General features: G+C 33.8%; 1 protein-coding gene across 9 annotated transcripts in view; it reads right to left on the bottom strand.

Moving 5' to 3' along the window:
• Nucleotides 1-490: 490 nt before the first annotated feature.
• The window catches only part of ERBIN (erbb2 interacting protein), a 130,151-nt gene continuing 102,994 nt past the window's right edge, over nt 491-27,647 (bottom strand). For 2 of the 9 annotated variants that reach the window (XM_045494814.1, XM_045494880.1), the window contains 9 exons: nt 21,216-21,330; nt 19,026-19,212; nt 15,488-17,033; nt 11,156-11,299; nt 8,398-8,517; nt 5,574-5,783; nt 4,396-4,488; nt 3,050-3,124; nt 491-1,986 (listed from right to left, as the gene is read on the bottom strand). In XM_045494814.1, coding sequence (XP_045350770.1) covers nt 1,879-1,986; nt 3,050-3,124; nt 4,396-4,488; nt 5,574-5,783; nt 8,398-8,517; nt 11,156-11,299; nt 15,488-17,033; nt 19,026-19,212; nt 21,216-21,330 — 2,598 coding nt within the window. In that variant the 3' untranslated portion in view covers nt 491-1,878. The remainder of the gene's footprint in view (nt 1,987-3,049; nt 3,125-4,395; nt 4,489-5,573; nt 5,784-8,397; nt 8,518-11,155; nt 11,300-15,487; nt 17,034-19,025; nt 19,213-21,215; nt 21,331-27,647) is intronic. The other 7 variants (XM_045494824.1, XM_045494845.1, XM_045494851.1 and 4 more) reach the window with 7 other exon arrangements.

Genomic DNA, 27,647 nt, shown 5'->3' with positions numbered 1-27,647 from the left:
AAATACAGCACATTTCTTCTACTATATCCATAAAAATCAATTCCTATGTAAATAGTACTGAAAAACAACTAAAATGAGTTAAAATTTACAAAGAGTTGTTAAAGGGTTTCAATCAATATTAAAACTATACAGTACAATAACCAATTGATAACATCTTGAAAGAAGTGCAATATTTGAGTTCACATCTTTTCAAAATTACTGCCTATTTACTCTGACTAGCAAGAAAACAACAAGTCCAACTTTTTTTTGCAAAAATAAAGTAAATTGCCATTTTTGCTAGTCCTATAAAAGTCTTAATTAAAACAAGGTTGAAGAACAAAGCATAACAGATTAAAAATTCCAAAATTATATTTCTTACTAATTAAAAATGAATCGCAATAACTGAATATTGCTCTAATGAAAGGCTCCAGACTAGCCTTGACTAAAAACAGTTATTGGTCTTCTGTGGCACTTTTTTCTGGTCCAAATAACCATGCATTAATTCTTACCATTTCATGTTACTAAAATTTTATTTAATTACACAGACAGAACAAAAACAAATAAAATTAATGGTTTGGATAAACAAATTAATGACATGTATGAAATATTTGTTACACTAACGAGGAACAAAGGCAGCTGGTGGTAAACCACTATTCTATTACACTGATACACTTAGAAACCCTTTAAAGACTCTGAAGTGTCGAGTTCACATTTAATGTTACCTGTAGGAACAGCCCTTTATTTGAATACCGTGACACACTGGAAGGCCTCAGAGACCCATCCCTTTGCTCTACAACTCTCCACAGCAATTCTCTATCACTGTGCCAATTTCACAAACTTGCTTTGGTTTCCTAGCTCCATGCGTACTGTTTCCTTTTACTTTACCAAGGCAATGTGAGACCAAACAAGATCGAGAGACTTTCCTAAATCTGCTTACGTTTTGTGTTACAGCAACACAATCTCAAAATTGGCCATTTTAGTTTCATTTGCTGCTTAAAATAAAAATTATAAATTAAGATTAAAATGGAGTACTAATTATAAAACACCACCATTTGCAAAAAATCAAAGGATTTCCATATCACAAGAAATGCATGGACAGGCATCTACAGTAGAGTTAAAAATTTCCTGTGACTAAAAAATTAAAAATTGAATCACCGGTAGCAAATGCATTGTCAATGGCTAGAACAAGAACAGATCCTGTAGAGCTCGTAAAATGCAATTATCGTCTTTTTTATTTCTTTAAAAAGACATTACATTTTTATTGCATTATTCTATTAATAAAAACACATTAACAGCCGTTTTTTTCAATCTTTGCTTCCAGATTTTTATAGCAATTGATGGTTTTAATCTGGCCTTGGAAAGTGAACCCACCAGCACCACCTTCACCTACTCACTCTTCAATTCAATATGCACATAGCAAAAACCAACACTTCAAATCTCTTGCCCACATTAAAAAAAAGTAGTTTCAGCAGAAAAACATTAATATGAGTTGAATAAAAATAAGGGCATAAAAGCTATGAGACAGAGAGCTCTGCCATCTGTCTCTGGGCTACAATCAAGGCTAACTAGAGCCTTGCAGAGAGTTCAGTCATGTGTATGAAATCCAAAAATAAACCTACAATCTATACAAAAACAACATATGTTTGTTTTTGTAGCCTTGATTGCTATGTTTAAAAACCTAACAAGAAGTTTTATATGGTATGAATTCAACAGTCTCCCCTATATACTGTACAGTGGTTCTTTCCCTCTAACCACGAGTTCCATGATTTCATTAATGTACAAATTTGAACATAATTTTTGAGTTCTTCTTTACATATAAAAATAGTCAAAATATTAATTTCCCCTGCAAATATCTTCCAATAAATCTTGCTGCCTTCCCCCTCTTTTTGTCCACATTCCTTATGAGGAAACCTCTCGTACAATGATGAGCTCTACTGTGTTCTGGAAAGTTTTTAGCAAAGATACTGCTTGTCCATGTTCAATATTGATAAAACTGTAGCCATTAGCCTAGAAGAAAGAAGAAAAATATCTTTCAGAAAAACATTTCATAATAATGTATTTGCATCTGTGCACTTAAATTTCTGCTGGGTAGTCCACAAACCTGGCAGAAAATAAGAATTATTTTGGCAATTTAAAATAACATGTAGACTCCTGGGCCCTACCCCACATCTATAGAAATAAAATCTCTGAAGGTGGGACTCAGGAACCTTGTCTTCAGATAATTCTTATGTAGCAATCCAATGTTAGGAAGCACTTGTCTAAGACACAGTGTCAGACAGGTGTTATGTGTATGTGCTAATATATAAATAAGGCAACCGAGATGCAAGGATAGCAGAGGGCAAGGCCTACTCTTCATATTGCCTTGGGCCATCAATAAACACTACATTTCTTATAATTTAGGCCTAACATTTATTGAAGTCTTACTATATATCACACACACAGTTCCAAGTGCTTCAAATGAACTAAATTCTTTAATTCTTGCAACAAAAAGATTCTTTCAACCTATTTTAAAGAAGTTAGCATTCCTAAACTTAAACAAAATGCTAGGAAATATCAAACATGTATTCAAAAATATCCATATGATTTTGCAACGTACAAGGAAGAAATATTTTATTTATTTATTTATTTATTTATTTATTTATTTATTTATTTATTTAATTTTTTTTTTTTTCAACGTTTATTTATTTTTGGGACAGAGAGAGACAGAGCATGAACGGGGGAGGGGCAGAGAGAGAGGGAGACACAGAATCGGAAACAGGCTCCGGGCTCTGAGCCATCAGCCCAGAGCCTGATGCGGGGCTCGAACTCACGGACCGCAAGATCGTGACCTGGCTGAAGTCGGACGTTTAACCGACTGCGCCACCCAGGCGCCCCAGGAAGAAACATTTTAAATGATGAAAATAATAGAGAGTAGCTTATAAGAAATGCCACTGTTTTTCACCCACAAATATTTAAAAATAAACTTCACAAAAGAATTATTTTTAAAATCTGGCATTTAATAATTCCTTGATGAGGAAGATGTTATAAAATGAAAAACTAAGAAAATAATAAAAAGATGTATCTTATTTACCTGAATAATTTTATCACCTGGCTGTAATAATTTTGATGCTGGTCCTTCAGGCTGTACCCTTGTTACAAATATACCCTTCAGTAACAACAAAAAAGATAAACATTTAATGGAAAACAGGATGCATAAATAACAGAGTAACAAGGAACAATTTTTCTTTAACAGTATGCAAACACTTGAATTACAGTACAATTTTTCTCCCGGTTTTCTCTGAATATTGCCACAGCCCAATGTTTTTTTTGGTGCTGATAATTCTGACTTGAGTATAGTGATTTTCATTAAAGTGATGGAATTATTTCTACAGATGTGCAGAAAAGCAATAACAAAATTTAAAAATCACTTCATAATATAATGGACATTTAAAATTGGGGGGTTTAGCTCTGGAAAACAGTGTGGAGGTTCCTCAAAAAATAAAAATAGATCTACCCTATGACCCAGCAATAGCACTCCTATGACTTTACCCAAGGGATACAGGAGTGCTGATGCATAGGGGCACTTGTACCCCAATGTTTATAGCAGCACTCTCAACAATAGCCAAATTATGGAAAGAGCCTAAATGTCCATCAACTGATGAATGGAGAAAAAAATTGTGGTTTATATACACAATGGAATACTACTTGGCAATGAGAAAGAATGAAATATGGCCTTTTGTAGCAATGTGGATGGAACTGGAGAGGGTTATGCTAAGTGAAATAAGTCACACAGAGAAAGACAGATACCATATGTTTTCACTCTTATGTGGATCCTGAGAAACTTAACAGAAGACCATGGGGGAGGGGGAGGAAGAAAAAAAAGAGAGAGGGAGGGAGGCAAAGCATAAGAGACTCTTAAAAACTGAGAATAAACTGAGGGTTGATGGGGGGTGGGAGGGAGGGGGAAAGTGGGTGATGGGCACTGAGTAGGGCACCTGTTGGGATGAGCACTGGGTGTTGTATGGAAGCCAATTTGACAATAAATTTCATATTAAAAGAAAAAGAAAGAAAGAAAGAAAGAAAGAAAGAAAGAAAGAAAGAAAGAAAGAAAGAAAGAAAGAAAAGAAAAGAAAAGAAAAGAAAAGAAAAGAAAAGAAAAGAAAAGAAAAGAAAAGAAAAGAAAAGAAAAGAAAAAAAGAAAGAAAGAAAATCACCAGGAAAAAAATAAAATAAAATTGGGGGTTTAATTTGCTTTCCTCAAACAATTCATATGAAGTGGTATTTCAAGACAAAAAGCTGAATAAAGAGAGAAATAAAAAAGGTGATGTGTTTTCTCGATTTATAAAAGTATCTGTTAGATTTTCACTTATGTATAAGAGCACTATGTTAACTGAATAAATCCTTATGGATATCTCAAAGACATATAAACAAACTCACATCGTCTTCGGGTCTGAATGGATTTCCTCTGCCCCCAACACCTCCTGATATGCTGAATCCAAGTTCTGGATCCTTTTCAACTCTCACTCGGATCTAAATTAATATGAAAATAAACTATTACTACTATCTCAGAAAAAGCTACACACAGTATTTAACTATTGGTAAAATACATAAAGATTCATCTAAAATAAACATTCAGGCAGCTAAAGGGAAACTACAACATGGAATATCATGTTAATGAGTTAGTGAGTTAAAGGCACAGCTGAGATTATAAAGCATAGCTCCTAACTTAATCTATTGCTGTTTTACAAGGACAGGCAATTGATTAATGTTGACCCTGTGGGGTTTTTTTGTTTGTTTGTTTTTTATATCATGGATTTTAATGATATAGAGTATACAAACAAAACATGTATTTTAGGATCAGTTTCCATCTGTAAAATATCTAAATTACATAGTATCTCTGTGTACTGGGTGTTTCAGAAGATATTTAAAAATCCCTGGGTGGTTGTTGGATTCATTTCCTGAATCTGTTTCTATGCTCGCAAGATGTTAGGATTGATGATCAATTGATAGTATTTTTTATAACCACGTTATACAAAAAGATCAAGAACTAAACTTGTTGCAAGACCCTCCCTTTCCCCAGAGACTAAAGCAAAAGGAATAAAGCATTTGTTCTCTACCTACGTTTCTAATAGTATTATTTTATCAATAAACTATCCAAATATACAAATGTATGATTAGCCACCTTTTAAATACTACTTAGTAAGATTTAATTCTTGAAGTAGTTTGGAGACTATGGTCAAATTTCAAACTCTGTGTCAATTAACAATAGGAAACCATAACATGCCAGTCAAGTTTCATGGTCTACTATTCATATTCCTGAAGGTCTGATTACTGGAATATCAACAAAAAGTTTTGGATACGCAACCACCTTAGGAAAAAAATAATCACATCCAAAACACTAAATGCTATGTCAATTAATCAGAACATGGGAGATCATAGAGTCAAGTTAAATACAAAGTTTGACACCTTATTAACTTAACATGAAACCACACCTTTAAACAAAATGGTAAAAACTATGTTAAAAATCTACACGGATTTATTGCTAATAATTAAATAACCTATAAAGTACATTAAGAGCTTAGTTTCATATTTCAAGTATTCTTGATTGTTCTTACCTCTTGCCTTGCCAGTTCATGGCCTTGTCTAGGAGAACAATGGGGCTGTGTATATGGAGGCTGGTGGGCCACCTTCAGCATCAAGTAATCAATTAGTTGTTCTCTAGAGGGATGCCTTGCCACAGAAGCCTGAGGAAGGGGGTGATGTATTTGACTATAATTTGCCTGAGGCCTGAGGGTCTGGCCCATCTGTCCATTACTCAAAGGCATCTAAGAAAAACACGAAGTGTCTTAAAATGACCAATAATAATGTCTTATTACAAATAGTTGGATTTTCTTCTTGGAGTATTACAAAAGCACTAGAATGTAACATTCTAAATCATACATTATGAAGACACTTACACTATTCTTTCTAATTTTACACTTTTAAAAGAAAAAAAGCTATGAATTCTAAACTTGCCTGAGTCCTTGGCAGACAGATTCTCACTCTTTAAAGTTTCAAATAAGTTATCATAAAATTATTTGCTTTTCTATTTGGTATGCATGGACCTGTTTTTTCTTACAATAACAGCAAACGGTGATTATGTCAAAATTTTAAAATTTAAGCCCAGTAAAAGGGTAAATTTTCCCATTTCACACACACATAGAAGATGCATTTTTTCATGTTTCTTCTGAACAGAAGTAACAAGTTTTGTGGTAGAATTTTTTTACTATTCTGAGTATATTTTCTACTTTTATTCCTTTGTTTCCAGAATTAACAAGTACAAATATAGTAAAAAGCAAATTTATTCCTTGTGTGTGTGTGTACCAGTTAGCAATTTTTAAACTCTCTAAATGTTAGTTCCATAAAATATTAACCACAAAAATTAAGCCTTGACATTCTGTTTTACTCTTCACAAGCTACGCAAAAAAATCTGAGGTGATTATTTTGTTAAAGAATTATCCTTGTTTTAATGCTTCTCATTGTTCAGAATGAATGAATCTGAGTTTTAGACTTAAAGCCACCTTTGTGGAAATGTGGCTGTTATGTCAGTATGAGGAATTTTTTATTTATTTTGAGAGAGAGCAAGCAAGAGTGTGAGCAGGGAGGGGCAGAGAGAGAGGGAGAGAAGCAATCCCAAGCAGGCCCATTGTCAGGGCACAGCCCAACGTGGGGCTCAATCTCACATACTGTGAGATCATGACCTGAGTGGAAATCAAGATCTGGACGCTTAACCGACTGAGCCACCCAGGTGCCCCAGTATGAGAAATCTATCTGAAAAATAAGTTTACATTTGTATTATAAATATTTGCATATAGAGATTTTTGTATATAAGAGGAAATACTTTTAAGCTATTCAATCATTTAAAATTTCATTGTTGATTATTAATAAAAAGGTGATCTCATCCACAAGTGAATTATAGAAAAACTATGAGATAAATACTGAGTCCCATTCTCCTAAAATTATTCCAAAGTAGAAAAGTTTGGGAAAAGATTATGGCAATTGTTCCAGAACTACATGCTTTTTTTACATCAACCTTGCTGAAGGAAACAAAGAAGCTTCCCTTTTTTTTTAAAGTAAAAATCTTCAAAAGTTACCTTTTCACTGTGTTATATTTGAGACCTTGGTTATTTCTCAAGTTTGGAAACTTATATGGGGGTTTTATAACAGAGCACAAAGATGATATTACTCTATGACAAATCTTACACTGGTTGGAGAAAAAGAGAATGAGGTATTTTATTATCTTTATATCTTTTTTTTTTTAATTGTGGTTGCTTACTACTTGAACTCTGTAGATTTGAAGCAATTCATCTGCCCAGGAGTATTTAAATGCTTGTGCTGTTATTTTATTACTTATACACAACTCAGCACATAGCTCTTGCTTTTCTCCACATTTATACCATTTATTCCTATGTGCAGATTCAATACCTTTCTCCTAAGGAAAATATTCCAAACAGTAATTACTTCTGACCCATGCTTCAGACTTCTAGACACCTAGATTCTTGGTTGTGCCTGACACTTTACATCAATGTTAAACATACCCATGGAATAAAATAAGCTATCATTAGCAGATGGCTCAGGAGAATAAAAGTATGAAAACAAACCCAGTAACCTAGAATACAAAATTGATATTAAAAAGAAAAAGAAACTGGTTAACATAGCTCAATTAAAAGAAAAAGAAAAAAAAGGTAAAATAAATAGATACGTATGAATTTATGCTATATGTCTGGGTTCCTACTCTCAAGAACAATGCAAAAGTTTTTATATAATACGTTAAGTATGCTTCATAATTGTATCTCGTTATACAAGGGATACGGAATTAGTTAAGAGAAAGAATAGCTGAGCGAGAATATTAAAGAAAAGAGTTAACTATCTGGTATTGGGTGACAGAAAAGTAAAATCTGTGAGTAAGTGATGCTTTAGTAACAAAAGTATTAAGAATACAATCATCATTTATCACATACAAAACGCTTTCAAGGTGACTTTTAATTACATTTAAAGAATTTTAAAATGTCTTTAGTAATGATAAAATATCCTCAAGTGAGGAATTTAAGACAGGTTCATCTTTAATTCTCCAATACCAAAAAGCCTCTGACTCAAACAGGAATGCCAAAGAGCCTCTGACTCAAACAATAAGGTAAGTAGGTGATAGTAGAGAAATCAAAAACAATAAAATGATTCTCCAGTGTGGAAAAAAAATCATGGACTAAACCAGGAAATAACAGGGCAAAAATATATTTCATATTTCTAAATTAGTTTTTTAAAAAAATCTTTACTAATCAAGGAGGAAAAGTCCTCAAAAACTTATTTTCATTGTTAAAGCATACATGATATTTCCAGTTTAAAATCTGTAAAACAGAGTAAGTTCAAAGAGATGTGTTCATTTATTTCCTGAGCACCTACTTTTATCAAGCTGTCTGGAGGAACATCTTTGTGACTAAGTGTAGCTGATGAGTAGTTCGGCTGTCCTGAAATGAATAGATCGTCTTGACAAGGATCTCCTGGACAGGATGTCTGGGGATGCTTCAAATGAGGGGAAAATAAAAAGTAAACAAACAATGTTCTTTAAGATGTAAAATCAAAATGATGATGACACGTGAAAGGAGATTAGGAAAAAATATTACTAGATCATGGGAAGATGAAGAACCCAATAAACATCACCATCATAACTGCCATTAATATCAGTACCTTGACGATGGACATTAACTAAATTTGTTGTGGCATTCATTTCACAATATATACATATATCAAGTTATTATGATATATACTTTGGGCTAATACTAATATGTCAATTACATCTCAACAAAACTGTAAAAATTATTAGTACTTTTAACATACACTGTTAAGCTATTTCTTCCTAATGCTTTCCGTTATATTTACAGTAATACCTAGCTTTCAATACTGTGAAGAATTTAGTTATTAATCAAAGTTAAGAGTCCCAAATTTTAAGAGCAACTAAAACAATCTCTTGTTGAGTATATATAAAGGTTTTTGGGTTTTTTGGAAAAAAAATTAACTGCTATTCTTTTAACAGCACAGTGCCACCTGGGATCTTCTTTTTAATGATGAACAGTATTAATAAATATATAGTCTCATAAAATTCACTTTAACTTAATTGTATCATAGTATTAGCTCAGTATTTTCAAAACCAATGGTTTGGTGAAACACTTAAAATTAACTAGAGTTCATATTTTTATATGACCAATAATATCCTTCTAGTTTACCTCAATGATAGGTTTAGAGAAATAAGCAGACTCAGTTATCTCATTATCTCTGAATATTTGTTACAAACATGCTGGGAAGAAAGATGCCTGTACTTTTCATTTTAATCTAGTTCTAAATATACCTAGCTATATTCTTGAAAACTAAAGGGATTGTGATAAATAGCACTATTGTAACTTTCAAAACAGTATGTGGCTAGCAACACAGGTATGTAAACTACATCATCATACTGAAAAATAATCTGAAATCTACTTCATTATGATATACCACAGGATATATAAAAACCTAAGGGCTTGTAATTTAATCTTATAAACTTTATCTGCAACAGAGCTATCATGTGTAGTCAGTTGCTCATTCAAAGCATGGATTAGCATTTTTAGATTTGGTTTGACCTAATTTTGTGTATTTATGCAATGAATATTTTGCCTTCCTTCCTCATTTCTGAGATGTGCTCTCAGAACCCACAGTAATCAACTTAGGTCATAGCTTCAAGTTTAAACTCCAGTCTATTCAGGTCTTTAAAAGAACAACTATATATTATGAATGAAAAAGTAAAATGCAATAGACTCAAAGGCTCTGAATGTAAGAATAACAAGCAAAAAATATTACTGTACAAGAATTTGGAAAGAATAAACTGTTCCAGATGACTATAAAGATAACCCCTGAGTTGATAAAAAGCCTCTTGTGTCCATTCTTTGGCTTCAGTTGGAAAGAGTACCAGAAATGTTGGGCTTAATAGCTATCACCCTTCTCTCTCCATTTCAAAGGGATAAATTACAAAACAATTGCTGTCACCCTAACATGGAATCCAAGTGGTGGCAGATGACAGAGGGTAGAGCAAGAAGAGTGAAGCCCAGACACAGCGGAGTGAATCCAGGAGACTGCTCTTGCCTTAGAACACAACAGAGCAAAGCCAGCTATGTACTAAAAAGAGGATGGGGACCCTCAGGAAAAAGCAAAGGACCCAGAAGTAATCAGAGTAAACATGGAAATAAAACTATGGGGAGGAGACAAGTAAGGCTGTAAAAAGGAGAAAAATCTTTTTGGAATGAAAGGAAAGGGGGAGAAGGAAGTATTTATTTTGAGGCCATACTACACCTCACGTTGTTATTAAGAGAAAAATCTTAAAATAGAGCCAGGCCAGAGCTGTTCTGTTCTTTCTCCTTCTCTGCCATTCTTAACCCTTACCCTTAACTTTCATTAAAAGAATATGCCATTGGGGAGCTTGGTTGGCTCAGTCGGTTAAACATCCAACCCTTAATCTCAGCTCAGGTCTTGATCTCATGGTTTATGGGATTGAGCCCCGTGTCAGCATTGAGTGAGGTGGAGTCTGCTTGGGATTCTCTCTCTTTCTCAATAAATAAATAAATAAATAAATAAATAAATACCGTTAATGACTATTAACTATTAATAAAAGAATTTGGCTTTTGCCTTTTCATTGGTATTTCTTAGAATTTCTCCAGTCTCACATTTAATCCTATCCAGCAAACTGTGATTAAACTTACTTCCAGGCAGTGCTTTTCATCTGCCAATTCTCAATCACTAAAAATTATTCTTCCCCACAACCCCACTGTGTACTATATACAGCATAGCCCTAAACCTTGATTTAGGGAGAGTTAGTTAATTTTATTAAGAGAAAACACCATAAAGCATAATAAGTAGAAAAAAAAAACAACTCTCAGTTATTCCTATTGCTCACCCCTATTTACATAAACAAGAGGAGACTACATCCTTAGCTGATGGCCAGAGAAACTTGAGAGATAAATACTAAATCGGCTTTGCAGAAAGTTTTAGAACTAAGCCATGGAAGAACCAGAAGGTTATCAAAGTATCTAACCCACAGTAAAAACGTATTTTCTAAAAACACGAAAGCATTAAAATGTGGGGTCTTTTTTTCTCTTCTGTGTACTAAAAGTACTGGTCTACTACAGGTACTCACTCGAAAAATGTGCCCACCAGAACCTCTTCCGTCTGCAACACTCAAGGCAAGGCTGCCTTGGCTGCCATGCAGATCCCTAGAGCTGCCATAGTGAAAGTTGCTTACAGCAGTAAAATTGGAATTAAAGGACCTTGACAGCATGCTCTGAATAAAGAGGGGATAGATTTAACAGAGATTAGTGTAGCATGCAAAATTCACAAGACATGTTATGTACATAGACGTATTTATAAGTAACCCCAATACCACACAGGAATATCATGCACTGAATTTTCAGTGCCACTGAAAGAAATTGGCACTATTTACCATATTATTTACATGACAACATACACATATACACATAAAGTACATGTAAATCCAACCATTCACATGTTTAAACACTAAGGAAAGTACAAACATATAGTGTCTTTTACAATGCAATTATTTCCTTTACTCCTAATACATCTTATTGGAATTTTATCAGAAAACAGGAATTGATGTCAAACTTAAGTGTCTGTATATATGTGTAGTTCTATAAGGAATACAAGCTGATTTCTCAGCTTAAGTTTAAACATACGTACATAGCACAAAATATTATCGGCAAAAAACACTTGGCTTTTGGCCACTGCAATTTCTTTCTTTCTTTCTTCCTTTCTTTCTTTCTTTCTTTCTTTCTTTCTTTCTTTCTTTCTTTCTTTCTTTCTTTCTTTTTTTTGCCATTACCATCTCTAAAAAAAAATTACCTTCTACATTTAGAAACATGTCTTACATTAGAAAAAAGGTTAACTTAGTTTTAGTATATAACACAAAGTTTTAGTATATAGCATTTACAAGGCTCTCCCTGCTCTCAAATTACCAGAAGAAAAAAACCCCTAGAAAATGTACTTGTAAAAAAAATTTCCCATTCAAATAAATAGATACTTAAGATTTTAGGAGTTAGCAGTGGCATTTGCTGCTTAAACTTGAAGAATCACTGATGGAATCTTCATGCAGACTGAGTTTACATGAATGCCCAATCACTAATCCCAGAGCTGCCTAAAAAATGTACCTCAATAAACACAATGCCTGATTTTCATTGTTCCTGCTTGTTTACTCCTAGAGCTGTTAAATGCTGTTTTTTCACGTGGATGCTTTTACTTATGTCCCTGAATACTGGATGGTCTTATGGTTAAATTGAGAGTAACCACACTTTGAGCACGGCTTGCTTATCAAGAAGTATAGAAATGCTTGTAAGCATTATATGTGTATGTTGTCATTACAAGCTTGTAAGCTTACAAGCATTTCTATATTACTCTCAGAGAACCTATATACCTTCTCCTGATTATGAAGTTGATCTCTAATATCAAGAAACATTAATATGGCCTTCCAGAATGAAAGAGATCTATAAAATTACAATGCGCTCTTTTAGTTATTTTGTGGATTCCAAAGTAATGAGTAAAGAAAAAGCTAAACTTAAGAGGCCACAACTATACTTTCCCAGACCATTTCACAAACAATAAAGATTTGGCAGTGGCAATTCAGAGGTTCCATAAACATTTGATTAGAATGTAAAAATAAAGAAATTACACATACTAACCCCCCCGCCCCAACATAAACAACACATACTCATGTGTTACACACAATTTTAATATGTTCTTAACTTGAATGGCCGAAATGACCCTTTTTAATGATATGTAAATCCAGGAATCAAAGCTTTTTCTGTTGTCTTTGAACATGTGTAAGGTTTTTGTAAATATTTCACTAAGAAGGCTGAAGCTCAGAACACATCTGGTTTGTAATTCAGGGTTGTACATAGACGTCCATATAAAACTGCATCCTGTTACAACACAACACATTGTGCAGAGCTCAGTTAAGGAATATGTCCTGGACACTGATGTTCATTACAGGCTAATAGCTGTATAAAAGCAAATGAATGTGGCAATTTTCATGTTACATTAATCATATTCTGGTTGAGTGCTTCTTATAAGAATCATTAGTTTAATTAAACAAGTCTTGAGAAGAATGAGGTGAGATATAATCACATGTTTGGGTTCCAGGTACAGTTTTGTTGCAGGGACAGGAAGGAAAGTTACTATAACAAGGTTTAAAAACCAAGTAAGCTTTAACTTATCTAATTATTGTATTAATGCTAAACAACTAAGCTGGGCAAAGTAGCAACTTATGATTTGGGGACTTACCTCTAAAGGGAGGGTTGGGCATTGTGAAATTCCCTGGGGAAATTTTTCAAATGTCTACCTGCCATCAGAATTATATTTGGGGGAGGAAGAGGAATTGCAGAGGAGCAAAAGAGATTTTCCATCACTCTCCACCATTTTCAACCAAAGCTTTCAAGTGTTTGGTCTAAATCATGTTGCTCTGTGTCCTCACAAGGCTTTTCTTAGTTTCCCTGGACTAATTTTCACTTCTAAATTACCAGTGGGCACAAGTGGGAAACTACTGGCATGTACTCCTCAAGTAATTGTACAGCAAATTTCTAAATATAAAAAGCAGAGAGGTACAATGAACAATGGGGTAGCTGCTACCTGCTTCCTGATGACTAAAGTCTAGGTATATCTCCGTCAGACAGTAATGGGAGAATAGCTCCTGACATGTCAACTCTATAGAATATAATGATAACCAGACTCATCTCTTTATCCAAATCTGTTATTCCTTCTCTATTCTGGCAATCCCAACAACCAGTCATTCAAGGCACCACTCAAGCTTAATCCCTTTTCCTCAAAGACTTATTATTAGAGGAATATTCCAATCACGAGTCAGATATTATAAAGTGTGTTTCGGGGCGCCTGGGTGGCGCAGTCGGTTAAGCGTCCGACTTCAGCCAGGTCACGATCTCGCGGTCCGTGAGTTCGAGCCCCGCGTCGGGCTCTGGCCTGATGGCTCAGAGCCTGGAGCCTGTTTCCGATTCTGTGTCTCCCTCTCTCTCTGCCCCTCCCCCGTTCATGCTCTGTCTCTCTCTGTCCCAAAAATAAATAAACGTTGAAAAAAAAAAATAATCTAAAGTGTGTTTCAAAACGGTGTCTTGAATTCTTTCCTTTGTCTCAGTTCATTCGAAACATTTCTCATTTATTTTCTGGACCCCTAGATAGCCTCATAGCTCAATCAACTTAACTGTAGCCTCTTCCTTCTCAAAAAAACAAAACAAAACAACAACAAAAAACTATAGCCCTCCCTCCTTCCAATTCCATATTATCTCCAGAAGTTTACTTATAAAACAGCTGTGGTATTCCTCTGCTTAAGAAATTTCCAAATTCCTTAGAAAAGGCACACAAGTCCAAAGAACCAACAATTTATACAGTTATACTGAAACAAAATGGAAGAGAATGAGGTTGCCTAAGACCATTAGATGCACAGCTATTTAAAGTTGGGAAGACAGCACTGAAAAGAGCTAATAATTACAGGCAGAAGTTTAATGTGAATTGATATATGGTACTAATCATATTTTACGGGTTTACTTCTAAAAAAATTAGACCTAGGGAATTTTTTTTAAATGACTAATTGAGGTTGTATACATTTAGCTGTTTTAAAAAACATATTTAATAAGCAGAGATAACAAAATTCTTGGGTAAAAACTACTGATATGAAATTAAATCTTTAAAAATGTGCCCCATACACTTGAGCCAAAGCCAAAGAACTGTGACTTAACTAATTTATCAGTTTTATATAATTTTAAAAAAATTTAACTCCTTTCAAAAAAATGACACCTACATGTGAAGTTAAACTGAAGAGAAGCCTAAGTTGTTTTACCAATCATTTCTAAACTTCATTAGAGAGACAGACACTTGAGGTCAGAGAAGTCAGAAACGCAGTTCAAAAAAGTCAAGAATAAATGCCGTGCCAGAAGTCATCTATGTCAGTGACAGTGTTAGTCTTTTAACATTCTCTGGGGAAAAAAATCTTAGATGAAATATTTACATTTCTTGTTATTTTTCTAACTATATAGTTATATTTTTACACACATATTTACATAACCGACAATAATTAATAGACAAGAGCAGGAGGTCAAAAACTGCTAAAAGGAGGTACACATGTATACACATGTATTATTTACAGTATGTGTGGCAGAATCTAAAAGAGATACACACATAAACACAGGCAATGAATTTAAGATCATTAGAAAACACTGAGGAATAAGAGGCAGAAAAGAAGCATACACTACCATCTCAGTTGTTTTTGAGTCTGGCTAAGTCTAAACTTAGACTCTATTGTAAACACTAAGAAAAAACTCCTCAAATGTTAAGTATGTATTCAGTAATTCAGAGCATCTTGTATCACCTTGTTTAAAAAACAAAGAATACCAAATATTTTTAAGAAAAATAAATTCATAGAGAGGAAAATGAAAAATTCATATTTAATTACCTTTTCTAATTTTTTGGCCTCGATGTGTCGTAGTACTTGCTCTCGCCAGTCATGAGGAACTTTACTTTTTCCTGGAGGATCTAATAAAGAATGCTCAGAACCAACTCTTGCATTTGGTCTTTTTGAAGGACTAGTCCGTGAATAATTAAAATCACTAACTGACATAGTTCTCTCTGGTATTTCACTAATGGAGGGTCGAGCACTCTGAGGCCTTGATGCATTTGGACCATCGATGCTGTATGTTCGTGCAGAAAGAGGTCTCTGTGATCCTGACATCACTGGAGTTCTTCCCACTGAATGTAACTCTCTGTACGACAAATAATCTCCTTCTGGAATTTGGGCCCGCCTTGTGGGACCTGACTCACCAAGATTTACAGAAGCTGTAGAGGACACACTACTTTGTCGCTGAATCGTAGTTCGAGTTGCTCCAGGAATGAGTCGTTCATTTGGTGAGATGGCCCACACTTCCCCATGTCTTCCTGGGCCCATTCTCTGATGTAAATGGTATCCAGTACTAGCTCGAACGTTGTTATGGTTAGAGAAATTCATATTGGCAGAATGTTTAGTGTAACCGTGATTTTCTGTGCTCTCTGATCTAGGAAGGCGCTGAGGAGGAAAACTGACATGATCTATCTGGGGATTTTGTTTGCTGTGCCACATAGTGTCCTTGACAGCAGCACTGCTACTGTATTGAATATTATATTGTGGAGGACCATATATTTGAGGTGTAGATTGTGGGCCACTTATTGTGGAGCCTCTTATTATATTTGGCTCTTCAGGATTATGATTTGAGTCAAACTTGAAAATTGCCTTTGTACCTGATATTAAATCAGAAGATGAAGAAGAACCAGTAAATACTTGCAATGGTTGATCATACAAAAGTGTAGCAGACTTACTCCTGACAATATTTTTTCCATCAACAGTAGATGTTACTTTAACTGTTGTACTTGGCTGCTGTGGTCCATTATCACTAACAATGTCATAGATTTTTAGTCCTCCAGTCTCCATATTAGTTATACTATGAGATTTCACAACAGATCCAATTGGCCCACTTCTCTGAGGGGAGAGATCTTCAGTGCTTTTGGAAATACCCATATCAACAGACGAATCAGTGTCATGTGGTTCAGTCCTCCTAGGGGACTGTGGAGTGTCCTCAGGATGTCCATTTGTCTTATTTACACATTCCAGATTAGGATACTTATTTCCATTTTCCAAGTGCTCAGCTTCTCCTTTAGCATTAATGCTTAAAAAGTCCGTTCCAAGCACTATATCTTGTGTCTTGGATCTTTCCACTATTTCTGGTTGAAATGTATCATTAGTTACAAGTTTATTAAGATTCATATTGATATGGTCTAATTTGTGAGATTCATCAGATGTGGCTGTTGAGTCAACACCTTTCTCAATAAGAACTAATCGCTCTTCAATATTCAAACCATATTCAGGTAAGTTAAAATCTTTTTTATCATGAACCTGGTAGTTTTCTTCTGTTGAATGATTTAAAATATCTCCATTTTGTAAAAGGCTGTTAAAATTTTCATCTTCTTGCCTAAAACAAAGATAATGTTATCATAAACATCATAAAGCCAAGTTTCTTAGTAACAAAAACATTAATAACTAATTAATGTGTAGCTACACAAAGTTAAAAGAGCTGATGAGAGTCAAAGATGAAAGTCATTTATTAGCAAGTATGTTATTTTAAAATATTATCGAATAATAAAGTAATGTAGATTTACATTAAATGGAGACAAGTAAAACATTAATTAAAATTCACAATCAATAATACCAATCACTTTGCCACGATATAGATTAATGAGGCTAAATGGTGAAGAAAAATGGACTTATGCACGTTTTCACGAATGCTAAAACATGAAATGCTTGAAAGATAGGTAGATACATGGAAAGCCAATGACTTCAAGTGTTGAGTGAAGAACACAAAACATTTTTACAAATAATTCTGAAACTTTACATTAACTACAGTTAATAATAATTACTAGTAATTATTAACTATAATCATTAACTAAGTAATTATTAGATTCAAATACATAAATACATTATAAAAAGGTAAGAAATAATTACTCAAAGATCTACAAAATGTAAAGACAATCAACAATACTAAAAACAAAACTTGTAGAACTCAACAAAAATTCAATTTTACTGTATGTTGATTTAAAAAAAAAATAAAAAATGCAACATTGAAAAAATAATTTGAAGATCAAAAGCAAAACTAAATCTAATGATGTCTAAATGACTTCATTTTATTTGGCAAATATTATAAATGTGCTCTTCCAAAATTACAGAAAACATTTTATTTCTACTTGGTAGAAATAAAAAAACCTATTTCACACAAATATGAAAACATATTTGTGTCATTTTGTATAAATATTCAAGTTATGTTTCAACAAGTATTCCTTAGTATTCATCTTCCCATTGGGTAATAGACTATATTATTAGAAATACAACAAAGAAAGTTGTGGATATATCCCTTTCTTAGCCTTTATTTCATTACATAAAAAACATGATTTATAAAATACTCAAGTAATTCCCAACAAAATATCAGTAACATTTTATTATTCAAGAAATTACTCATTATTTTAACATCTAAGAGGTTATAAAAATTATTATTTTACCACTAGGTTTTAGTCTCAAATTCAGAAAACATATAAATAATCATAATTACAACTACATAACGGCTAAACTCATTTTGAGACATAAAATTCATTTTCCTTTTACAACAATTCAAATCAATAAATACAAAATTTGACTTAAGATGCCTGGAATTTAAGAATCATTTGCCTCTAAAAAGTAGTCAACAGTTTCTACACAATTAGCTGTGGGTTCAGTAGAAACCCAAATCTTTCTAATAAGCACCTAGCTGATATATTATAACATGAAAGTAAAACAACAGTCTTATTTTGATAGCCAAATATATTGAGAGCTCAAATAATAGATGTTTTAAAACTTCAGCTAATTTCAGCCTGTAGGAATTAAGTCTTGTTTCAGAGTCTGACCTACAAATTTAAGTCTAAGTCAAAGATACAGAAGTAATTAAAAGTACTGAATGCTCTTTAATGACACTCCCCAAAAAAGAGTATCTAAAAAATACCTATTTCAACTTGAATTACTCCAAACAAGCTATTTATGTTGTAATACCTAAAAATATCATAAAAGTGTTCAACTTTTTAATGAGGAGAATTAGGATATTTTAAATCTTTTCTTCCCCATTTATATTTTTAAAAGTTCATTTTTTTTAGTAATCCCTACACCCATGTGAGGCTTGAACCCAGAACCCAGTGATCAAGAGTCACAAACTGTTCGGACTGAGCCAGCCTGGTCCCTTCTTCTTCCCCATTTAAAAAACTAATTTAAAATGGAAATGTAGAAAAGTTAAGTAATTAGTAATAAAATGGGGAAGAAACCATACACTACCTGATCTACTTCTATAATATTAATTTGTGAAATCTTTGGTTTTAGTCCATATATTGATTTGCCTTATTATCTCTATTGTACAAAAAAATTATTCTGTTAAGATGTCACAAACCTGATTTTGGAATTAATACCACCAATATGGGTTTGTTTCATTGGAGAGCAGAGTGAGGTATCTTGACTACTATCAGTATTAAGAGAAACTGAATCAGACATCCGAGATGGAGAAGAACAGTTGCTGTTATTCTGATTGCTATTGTGTGTAACTTCATCTGATAAAGAATCTGTATCCTTTGTATCATCTGAAACAAAAAAACTTAAGCCGTTGATAAAGTCACTAAGAATTTGTGTTTAATACTTTGAAGTGAAGACAAATGGCATTTATATTGTACTGGTTCAAATATATAAAAAATTATATGGATAAAAAGACAACCAAAGCCACTTTTGAAAATTCAGTCCTAATACACACAAACATTAAAGAATTTAAAACTCGTAATACCATTAGTTTTTGACAAATATAACATATGTTAAGGTTACCGAGAATTTGATTTAGTTTTTACTACTGGCAAGGTGATATTACACAGTGTTTCTCTAAGGACATCAATTAATTTTAGTGACTATGGCTCTTCCACTCAGTTACAATTGTCTTTTGAAAGTAGGCTCTATGCCCAATGTGTGGCTTGAACTCACAACCCAGAGATCAAGAGTTGCATGCCCTATTGACTAAGCCAGCCAGGTGCCCCCACATTCATTACTTTAAAAAGTCATAATAATAAAGAATAAATAGTATAGTTCACAGCTTAGGTAAATTTATCCGGGGAAGAAATTATTTCATACATGTATGCAACCGTTTTGATCTATCCTGAAAATAAAAATGAGCAATACAGTCAATTAAAAAAATTTACCAATCAAGGAGTTTTCACAAGGTCAGCTCTCTTTTCCTGTTTTTAAGCCATTTCAAAGAACTGCATATGAAAAATAATCAATATATGAAATGGCTTTTTTTTATATAAACAGAAATAGACAATATTTATACTCCATTATAGACAGGTACATTAAAAAGTATTATTTTTTTTTTTAAGTAATAATGAAAAGATAATAACTTGGGCACTTGGCTGGCTCAGTTGGTGGAGCACGCGACTGTGGAACTCAGGGTCAGGACTTCAAGCTCCAAGTTGGGCACAGAGCTTACTTAAAAACAAAACAAAAGAAGATAATAACAGTATTTTTACAACCCTAAAGGCTGTTTTTAACTAATGCAATTCTACCCAAATCATAGAAACTGTATATATAGACACAGAAATAGGAGACTGTATGAATTAAAAATATTTTTTTTGTTCCAAAAGGAACACAGTTCAATTAGTCTGAATTTGTGTTTACAGTTGGCAGTAATAGTACATAGGGCTCAGGATCTTCAATTTTAAGGTATTTGGGTGCTGGGTTTTTAATTTTTAAAATATCGTTAAACAAGATGGCATGTAAGTTCTTTCCTACACATATTCCTCTTCTTCTACCTCATTGTGACAGTTAGAAAGTAATATGTAAAATATTTAGCATAGTAATAAGCAGCAACTAGTAAGTACTCAAATATCACTACCACTATTATCATGAAACCTAAACTATCTAAGGGCCAGCTGGATAGTAAGTTTCATTAATGTCATAAAGGCAAAGGCTGGATAAATATTTGGTAGAGATACTACAGACCAGTTCAGGCACTTATGGGGAGGAGTGAGACAAGGATGAAAGGAAAGGATAGATACCCTTCAAATTCCCCTTCATTTCTAAGAAGGGCCTGAGATTCTATGTTACGTGAAAAATGGCTAGGGTGTGGGAATGGTTTAAAAAAGAGTTCTAGGACAGAAAAATAACAATAAGCAGCTATTCTACATCAGATACAGTGCTAGATCTGAGTACAATGAATAATCTAGTACATCTGATACTCATAAAGTCCTTCATTAGCCTCAGTGTATGTCAAGTCAGGTAACTTCATATGGATAGAATTAAGTAGCTCAAGGATTACATGGTAAGTAAGTGGCAGAAATGGAATCATAATCCAGTTTTGTGTGCCTGTGAAGCCCATGACCTTATAAGTAAACTTGTATGAGGGAAGAGAAAAAAAATCTAACAATATTCTTCTTTAAAAACTAGGAAGATTAGGAACAGAACTTTTAAAAAAGCATGTTTTAAAAATTGTTTCTAAAAAGTGTTTTAAGTAACAATGATATTTAGTGAAATTTATTTCAAAAAAATTTATAAATTTGATAAATCCAGCGCATTTCTATTCCTAGTGCTTTCAATATCTAACCTTTTTTGTTATTACTAAGAGCTACAACTTTTGGCTGGTTAATAGAGCTTTCAATTAACGGTGGTCGCATCTCTGCCATTTTCATCTCTTCATCAGAAGAAAGTTCTTCAGATTCCTAATGTAAAGAAAAAAGAAAGAAAATGTTTAAATAAATTTTGGTTTCTTTAAATGAATACATATTAACTCATAAGAACTTCAAAGAGAAAAGAATATTTAGAACATGGATGAAACTTTTTTATGGTAATATTGACTAAAACTAGTAGATGATTTAAATTTTTCAAGATATGGCAATAAAACTATGGTAATTATTAACAATATGTCGAATGGCTATGGGATAAAATTCCGTGGTAGGCCTTAATTCAAGTGTATTAATGATTACTATGTGATGTTACTATGTCAAGTGCTACAAATACAAAAATGAATAAAACATAATCCCTGTCTTAGAAAAACTTGTTTAGCAAAGGTGCTCCAAAAAAAGTCCCTTCCGAATTTCTCAAATTTATTCTAAAATTATCAGGTTCCAAGGAATCAGAAGGACTGAGGTATTCTTCTATTAAAATGAATTCAAGGCAATTTTTGCCCAATTTGAAGACAGAATTTTTTATTAATCTCCATGAATTTTTCTCTAATATTTGGCAACTATCCCAGATTATCTGCCACTGAGTGCTACTAAGTGAAAGGGGGTGCAGGGGAGGGAGGAGGACCTGGTAGTGAACAAACATTTATACAAAAATTTTAACAATGCGCATACTCTCTATATAAAAACAAATCTTTTGCACGTTAAATTATTCATAGTTAAGGATGAAAATAAATAAAAATTCTTAAAAACTGTTCTGTTAAAAGTACTAAGACTTTTAGGTACTCACAAGTGACATAATAAAGATATGGACCAGGGTCAGCAAACTATTTCAGTAAAAATGCCAGATCATAAATATGTTACACTTCAAGGGCGCTAAAGGTCTCTTCAACTACCCTCTGTCACTGTAGCACAACTTTGCCACAGACAACATGTAAACAAATGACTGTGGCTATGTGCCAGAAAAACTGAATTTCACCTAATTTTTCACATGTTGTGAAATATTCTTTTGATTTTTATTCAACCCTTTAATAACATAAAAGCTGTTCTTAGCTTGCAAGCCATATAAAAGACAGGCAGTGGGCCAGATATAGGCCACAGGCCATACATAGTTTGCCAAATCCCATTTGTAGGAATGTACTACAATGGAAAGAGACTTCTAATTAGAATAGTCAGACAAAGTAAAAGTGGAAGTAAGAGAAGTGAAGGGTGAGGTAAGACAGGAATGACATTCTGAACAGAGGAAAGCATGGAAATAAGAGAAGGTATGTAAAGCATGTCAACTCCATGTAGTTGGAGCTCAGATAACTGGCAGGAAACAGAAAAGTTAGGTTGGACTGAGTAGGAAATTATGTGTTGGTCATTATTGGACGTTGCCAAGCCAGGAACTCGCAACATGAAATTATCTTTTAAAATGATAACTCTGGGGGCACCTGGGTGGCTCAGCCGGTTGGGCGTCTGACTTCGGCTCAAGTCATGATCCCACGGTTCGTGGGTTCAAGCCCTGTGTCAAGGTTTGGGCTCTGTGCTAACAGCTCAGAGCTCAGAACCTGGAGCCTGCGTTGGATTCTGTCTCCCTCTCTCTGCCCCTCCCCCACTCATGCTGTATCTCTCAAAAATATATAAACATTTAAAAAATACAAAAATAAAATGGTAACTCTGGTATTAAGAATATAGGGGAAGAGAAAGAAACTGGCAGAAAGGGATCTAGCTATCCTAACAGTCCTAATGAAAAACTTTATCTGTCCTTAGCCAATGGCAGTGATGACAGCTGATAAAGAAATAAAGAATTTGAAAGAAATTTTGGCACTAACAGGACTTAATGATAAAATGAATGCAAAAAACGAGAGAGCAAAAGAAAGAAGGGCAAATGGTCTGTCCTAATCTTTGACATGTGCAGTACTTTCAACTGCTGAGCAGACTTCCTTCTTCATGAATTATACTACACCTGGGTGTCTGGGAGCTGTAGCCTCCTAGATGTCCTCCTACCTTTCTGTCTTTTGTGCTCAAATCAATGAATCCTCCTGCAGTTAGCATTTATTTTTGCCTTTCTTACTCTTTCCCCTTGGATATTGCATTTTCTTCAATGATTATGTGTAATGTAGATAATTTGATTTATAATCCCGTTTTCGTTTCTCTTCTAAGCTAAAGATACCTGTTAAGTGTTCAAATTCCACATATCCAAAAACAAACTAGACCTTCTAAGCCTGTTTGTTCTTTTAACACCCCACTTCAGTTGATAGCATCATCATCCATTCAAACATGGTTATGTGACTGTCCCCTCTCCCCCATTCCTTACAGTCAGGAATATTTCCATACTAAATCTCTTACATTTGGACAACTAAGTTCCAGTCCACATTGTCTACTATTATTATTCAAAAAGCCCTCAAACTTGGGAGAATTCAGTAGCTGTTGCCAGATAACCCTAATACATAGCTCTATCACAAGTAATGCTCTGCTAAAAGGCCTTCATGACTCCTCAAAGACTATACAACAATTCATAGCATGGCTTTCAAGAGCCTCATCATCAGGACCCAATCTACTGTACGAATTTTGTTTCATTCCACCACCCTGATATGCTCAGCTAGATGAAACATGTTCTTTTCTATATTTCTCAAACACCACTCTTATGCTACCATTATTCCTTTCATACTTTATTCAGTTCTCCTATTTCTGTTAGATGAACTATTCCAAGGTATAGGTTAAATGCTTCCTTCACCCTAAAGCATTCTTGGTTGTTCCTAGCCAGAAAGTATCTCTTTTCTAAATTTATGTAGCACTTAATATTTTTATTACTTATCATTTTTCTTATACACTCAGCATTGTCTAACCCTAATTATATTCTATATACCCATTTATCCATTCTGCCACCAAAGCTCCAAACACAATGCCTCTCACACAGAATTATACTAAATGAAGTATTAAGCACACTGGGACAAACCTTATAACCTTTTCACAGACTTTGTTATATTAGGTTCAATGTATATAATAAGTGTACTGAAAGATGTGATCCATTCAAAATACATTTACAAACCATGAAGTTTCTTTCTTGTAGTAAATACTAGCTCAAAGGATAACCCTGAAGACAGATGTGCTTTGAATGCATTTAAATTTTCAGGAATAAAGAGGCTATTATAAACCTACAGTATCACTATTTGTATACTATTCTCCAACAGAACTTTCTATAATGACAGAAATGCTCTATCTGTGCAGTTCAACTTGGTAAACACTAACTAGCTAGACATGTGGCTATTGACCACTTAAAATGTAGGCTAGTAAAACTAAGAAGCAAAGTTCTTTATTTACTTAAATTTAAATAGCCACTTATAACTAGTGGATACATAGTGGACAATGTAGCTATAAATCAAAAACCCCCCAGAATTTTATTTTGTAAAGTTAGAGCTTTACTGTTTTACATGACTTCCACCAGCGTATGAGGGGAATGCAAACAAACAAAAGGTGTGGCCGCTTATGAAAAACTGGCAGTTTCTCACACGGGTAAACACAGAGTAACCATACGATTCAACAATTCTACTCTTAGGCATATATCTAACAAAAAAGAAAATATATACCGACACAAAAATTTGTACACAAATATTCACAATAGCTTTATGCACTATTGCCAAAATGTGGAAATAACCAAAACATCCATTGTTAACAATTACAATGGAGTATTACTGACAAAAAAGTGAACTGATACATAAAAAAATGAACCAATACAATAAAATAGTATTGATACATGTTATAATATAGATAATCTAAAATACTAAGTTAAAGAAAAGTTACAAAAGACCAGCTATCATATGATTACATCATTAATATAAAATGCCAACAACAGCCAAATCTACAGAGGCAGATAAAGTAGATAAGATGTCTAGGACTCAGGGGTGCAGAGAAGTTGTGGGGAAAAGGCTAAGAAGTATTGGATTTCTTTCTGGGGTAACAAATGTTCTACAAGTAATGTAGTGAAGGATGGACAACTTCTAGTATACCAATAGTCACTGAATAGTACCCTGTATTTAAATCGGTGAATTACATAGTATGTGAGTTATACCTCAATCAAGCTGTTAAAAAAAAAAGTCACAGCTTTTATTGATCCACCAGAAGACTCTTTAAAGTCTCAGACGCCACCAAAAAACTACTAGAACTGATAAATGAATTCAGAAAGCCACAGGATATAAAATCAATATACAGAAATCCGTTGCATTTCTATACACTAAAAATGAAGTAGAAAGAGAAATTAAGAAAATAATCCCACTTACAATTGCTCCAAAAATAATAAAATACCTAAGAATAAACTTAACCAAGGAGGTTAACTCTAAAAACTGCAAAACACTGATGAAAGAAATTGAAGATGACACAAACAAATGGAAAGATATTCCATGCTCATGGATTGGAAGGACAAATATTGTTAAAATGTCCACGGTACCCAAAGTAGTCTATAGAGTTAATGTAATCAATATCAAAATACTAATAGCAGTTTATAAAGAACTAGAATAAATAATCCTAAAATTTGTATGGAACCCTCAAAGACCCCAAAGTAGCCAAAGCAATCTTGAAAAAGAAGAATGGGGGTACCTGGCTGACTCAGGTGATAGAGCATGTGACTCCTGATCTCAGGGTTGGGAATTCAAGCCCCATGCTGGGCATGGGACCTACTTAAAACAAAGCAAACAAAATAAAGAAGAACAAAACTGGAAGTAGAATAATCCCAGAATTCAAGATATACCACAAAGCTGCAGTAATCAAAACAGTATGATATTGGCACAAAAACAGAAACATAGATCAATGGAAGAGAAAAGAACCCAGCAATAAACCCAGTCATATAGTCAATTAATCCTCAACAAAGCAAGAAAGAATATCCAATGGGAAAAAGAATGTCTCTTGAACAAATGGTGCTGGGAAAAGTAGACTTCAACATGCAAAACAATGACACTGGATCACTTCCTTAAACCATACACAGAAATAAACTCAAAATGGATTAAGGACCTAAATGTGAGAAATCCTAGGAGAGAACAAAGGCAGTAATTTCTCTGAGATTGGCCATAGCAACATTTTTCTAGATAATGTCTCTGGAGGCAAGAGAAACAAAAGCAAAAATAAACCACTAGGACTACATCAAAATAAAAAGCTTCTGCAAAGCAAATAATAAAACTAAAAGACAACCTACTGAATGAAAGAAGATATTTGCAAATGAACATCTGATAAATGGTTAGTATCCAAAATATATAAAAATGTACACAACTCAACACCAAAAAACCCCCAAATAATCCGATTAAAAAATGGGCAGAGGGGTGCCTGCGTGGCTCAGTCGGTTAAGCGTGTGACTTTGGCTCAGGTTATGATCTTGTGGTTCATGAGTTCAAGCCCTGCACTGGGCTCTGTGCTGACAACTGGGAGCCTGGAACCTGCTTAGGATTCTGTGTCTCCCTTTCTCTCTGTTCATCCCCTACTCGTACTCTGTCTCTCTCCCAAAGATAAATAAACATTAAAAAAAAAAAACATTAAAAAAAATGGGCAGACAACATTAAAAGACATTTCTCCAAAGAGGTCATACAGATGGCCAACAGACACATGAAAAGATGCTCAATATCACTCTTCATCAGGGAAATGCTAATCAAAACCACAATGGAGTATCACCACACCTGTCAGAATGGCTAAAATCAAAAGCAAAAAACAACAAGTATTGGTGAGGATGGGGAGAAAAAGGAACCCTCTTGCACTGCTGTTGGGAATGCAAACTGATACAGTCACTGTGGAGAACAATATGGAAGTTCCCCCCCAAAATTAAAAATAGAATTACTATATGATCCACTAATTTCACTACTGGGTATTTACCCAAAGACTATGAGAACACTAATTTGAAAAGATACACACACCCCTATGTTTTTTGGCATTATTTATAATAGCCAAAATATGGAAGTAGCCCAAGTGTCTGTAGATAGATGAATGGATAAAGAAGTAGATATACACACAACAGAATATTAGAAAAAAGAAAGAGATCTTGCTATTTGCAACAACATGGATGGACCTAGAGAGTATTAATTTTAAGTGAAATAAGTCAGAGAAAGACAAATATCATATGACTTCACTCATAAATGGAATTTAAGAAACAGAACAAAGGAAAAAAAAGAAACAAATTGAGAATCAGACTCTCAACTACAGAGAACAAACTGATGGTTACCAGGAGGGAGGTCAAAGGAGGGATGGGTGAAATAGGTGATGGGGATTAAGGAGAGCACTTGTTATAATGAGCACCAGATAGTGTATGGAAGTGTTGAATCACCATATTGTACACTTTATTTTTTTTATATTAGTCTCTTTCATCTTAAAAAAAATTTTTTTTTAATCTTTAT

Source organism: Leopardus geoffroyi, chromosome A1, assembly GCF_018350155.1.
Source record: "Leopardus geoffroyi isolate Oge1 chromosome A1, O.geoffroyi_Oge1_pat1.0, whole genome shotgun sequence".
NCBI classification, from domain to species: domain Eukaryota; kingdom Metazoa; phylum Chordata; class Mammalia; order Carnivora; family Felidae; genus Leopardus; species Leopardus geoffroyi.
The sequence above is the reverse complement of the archived record's forward strand: the minus strand, read 5'-3'. Positions and strand labels throughout refer to the sequence as shown.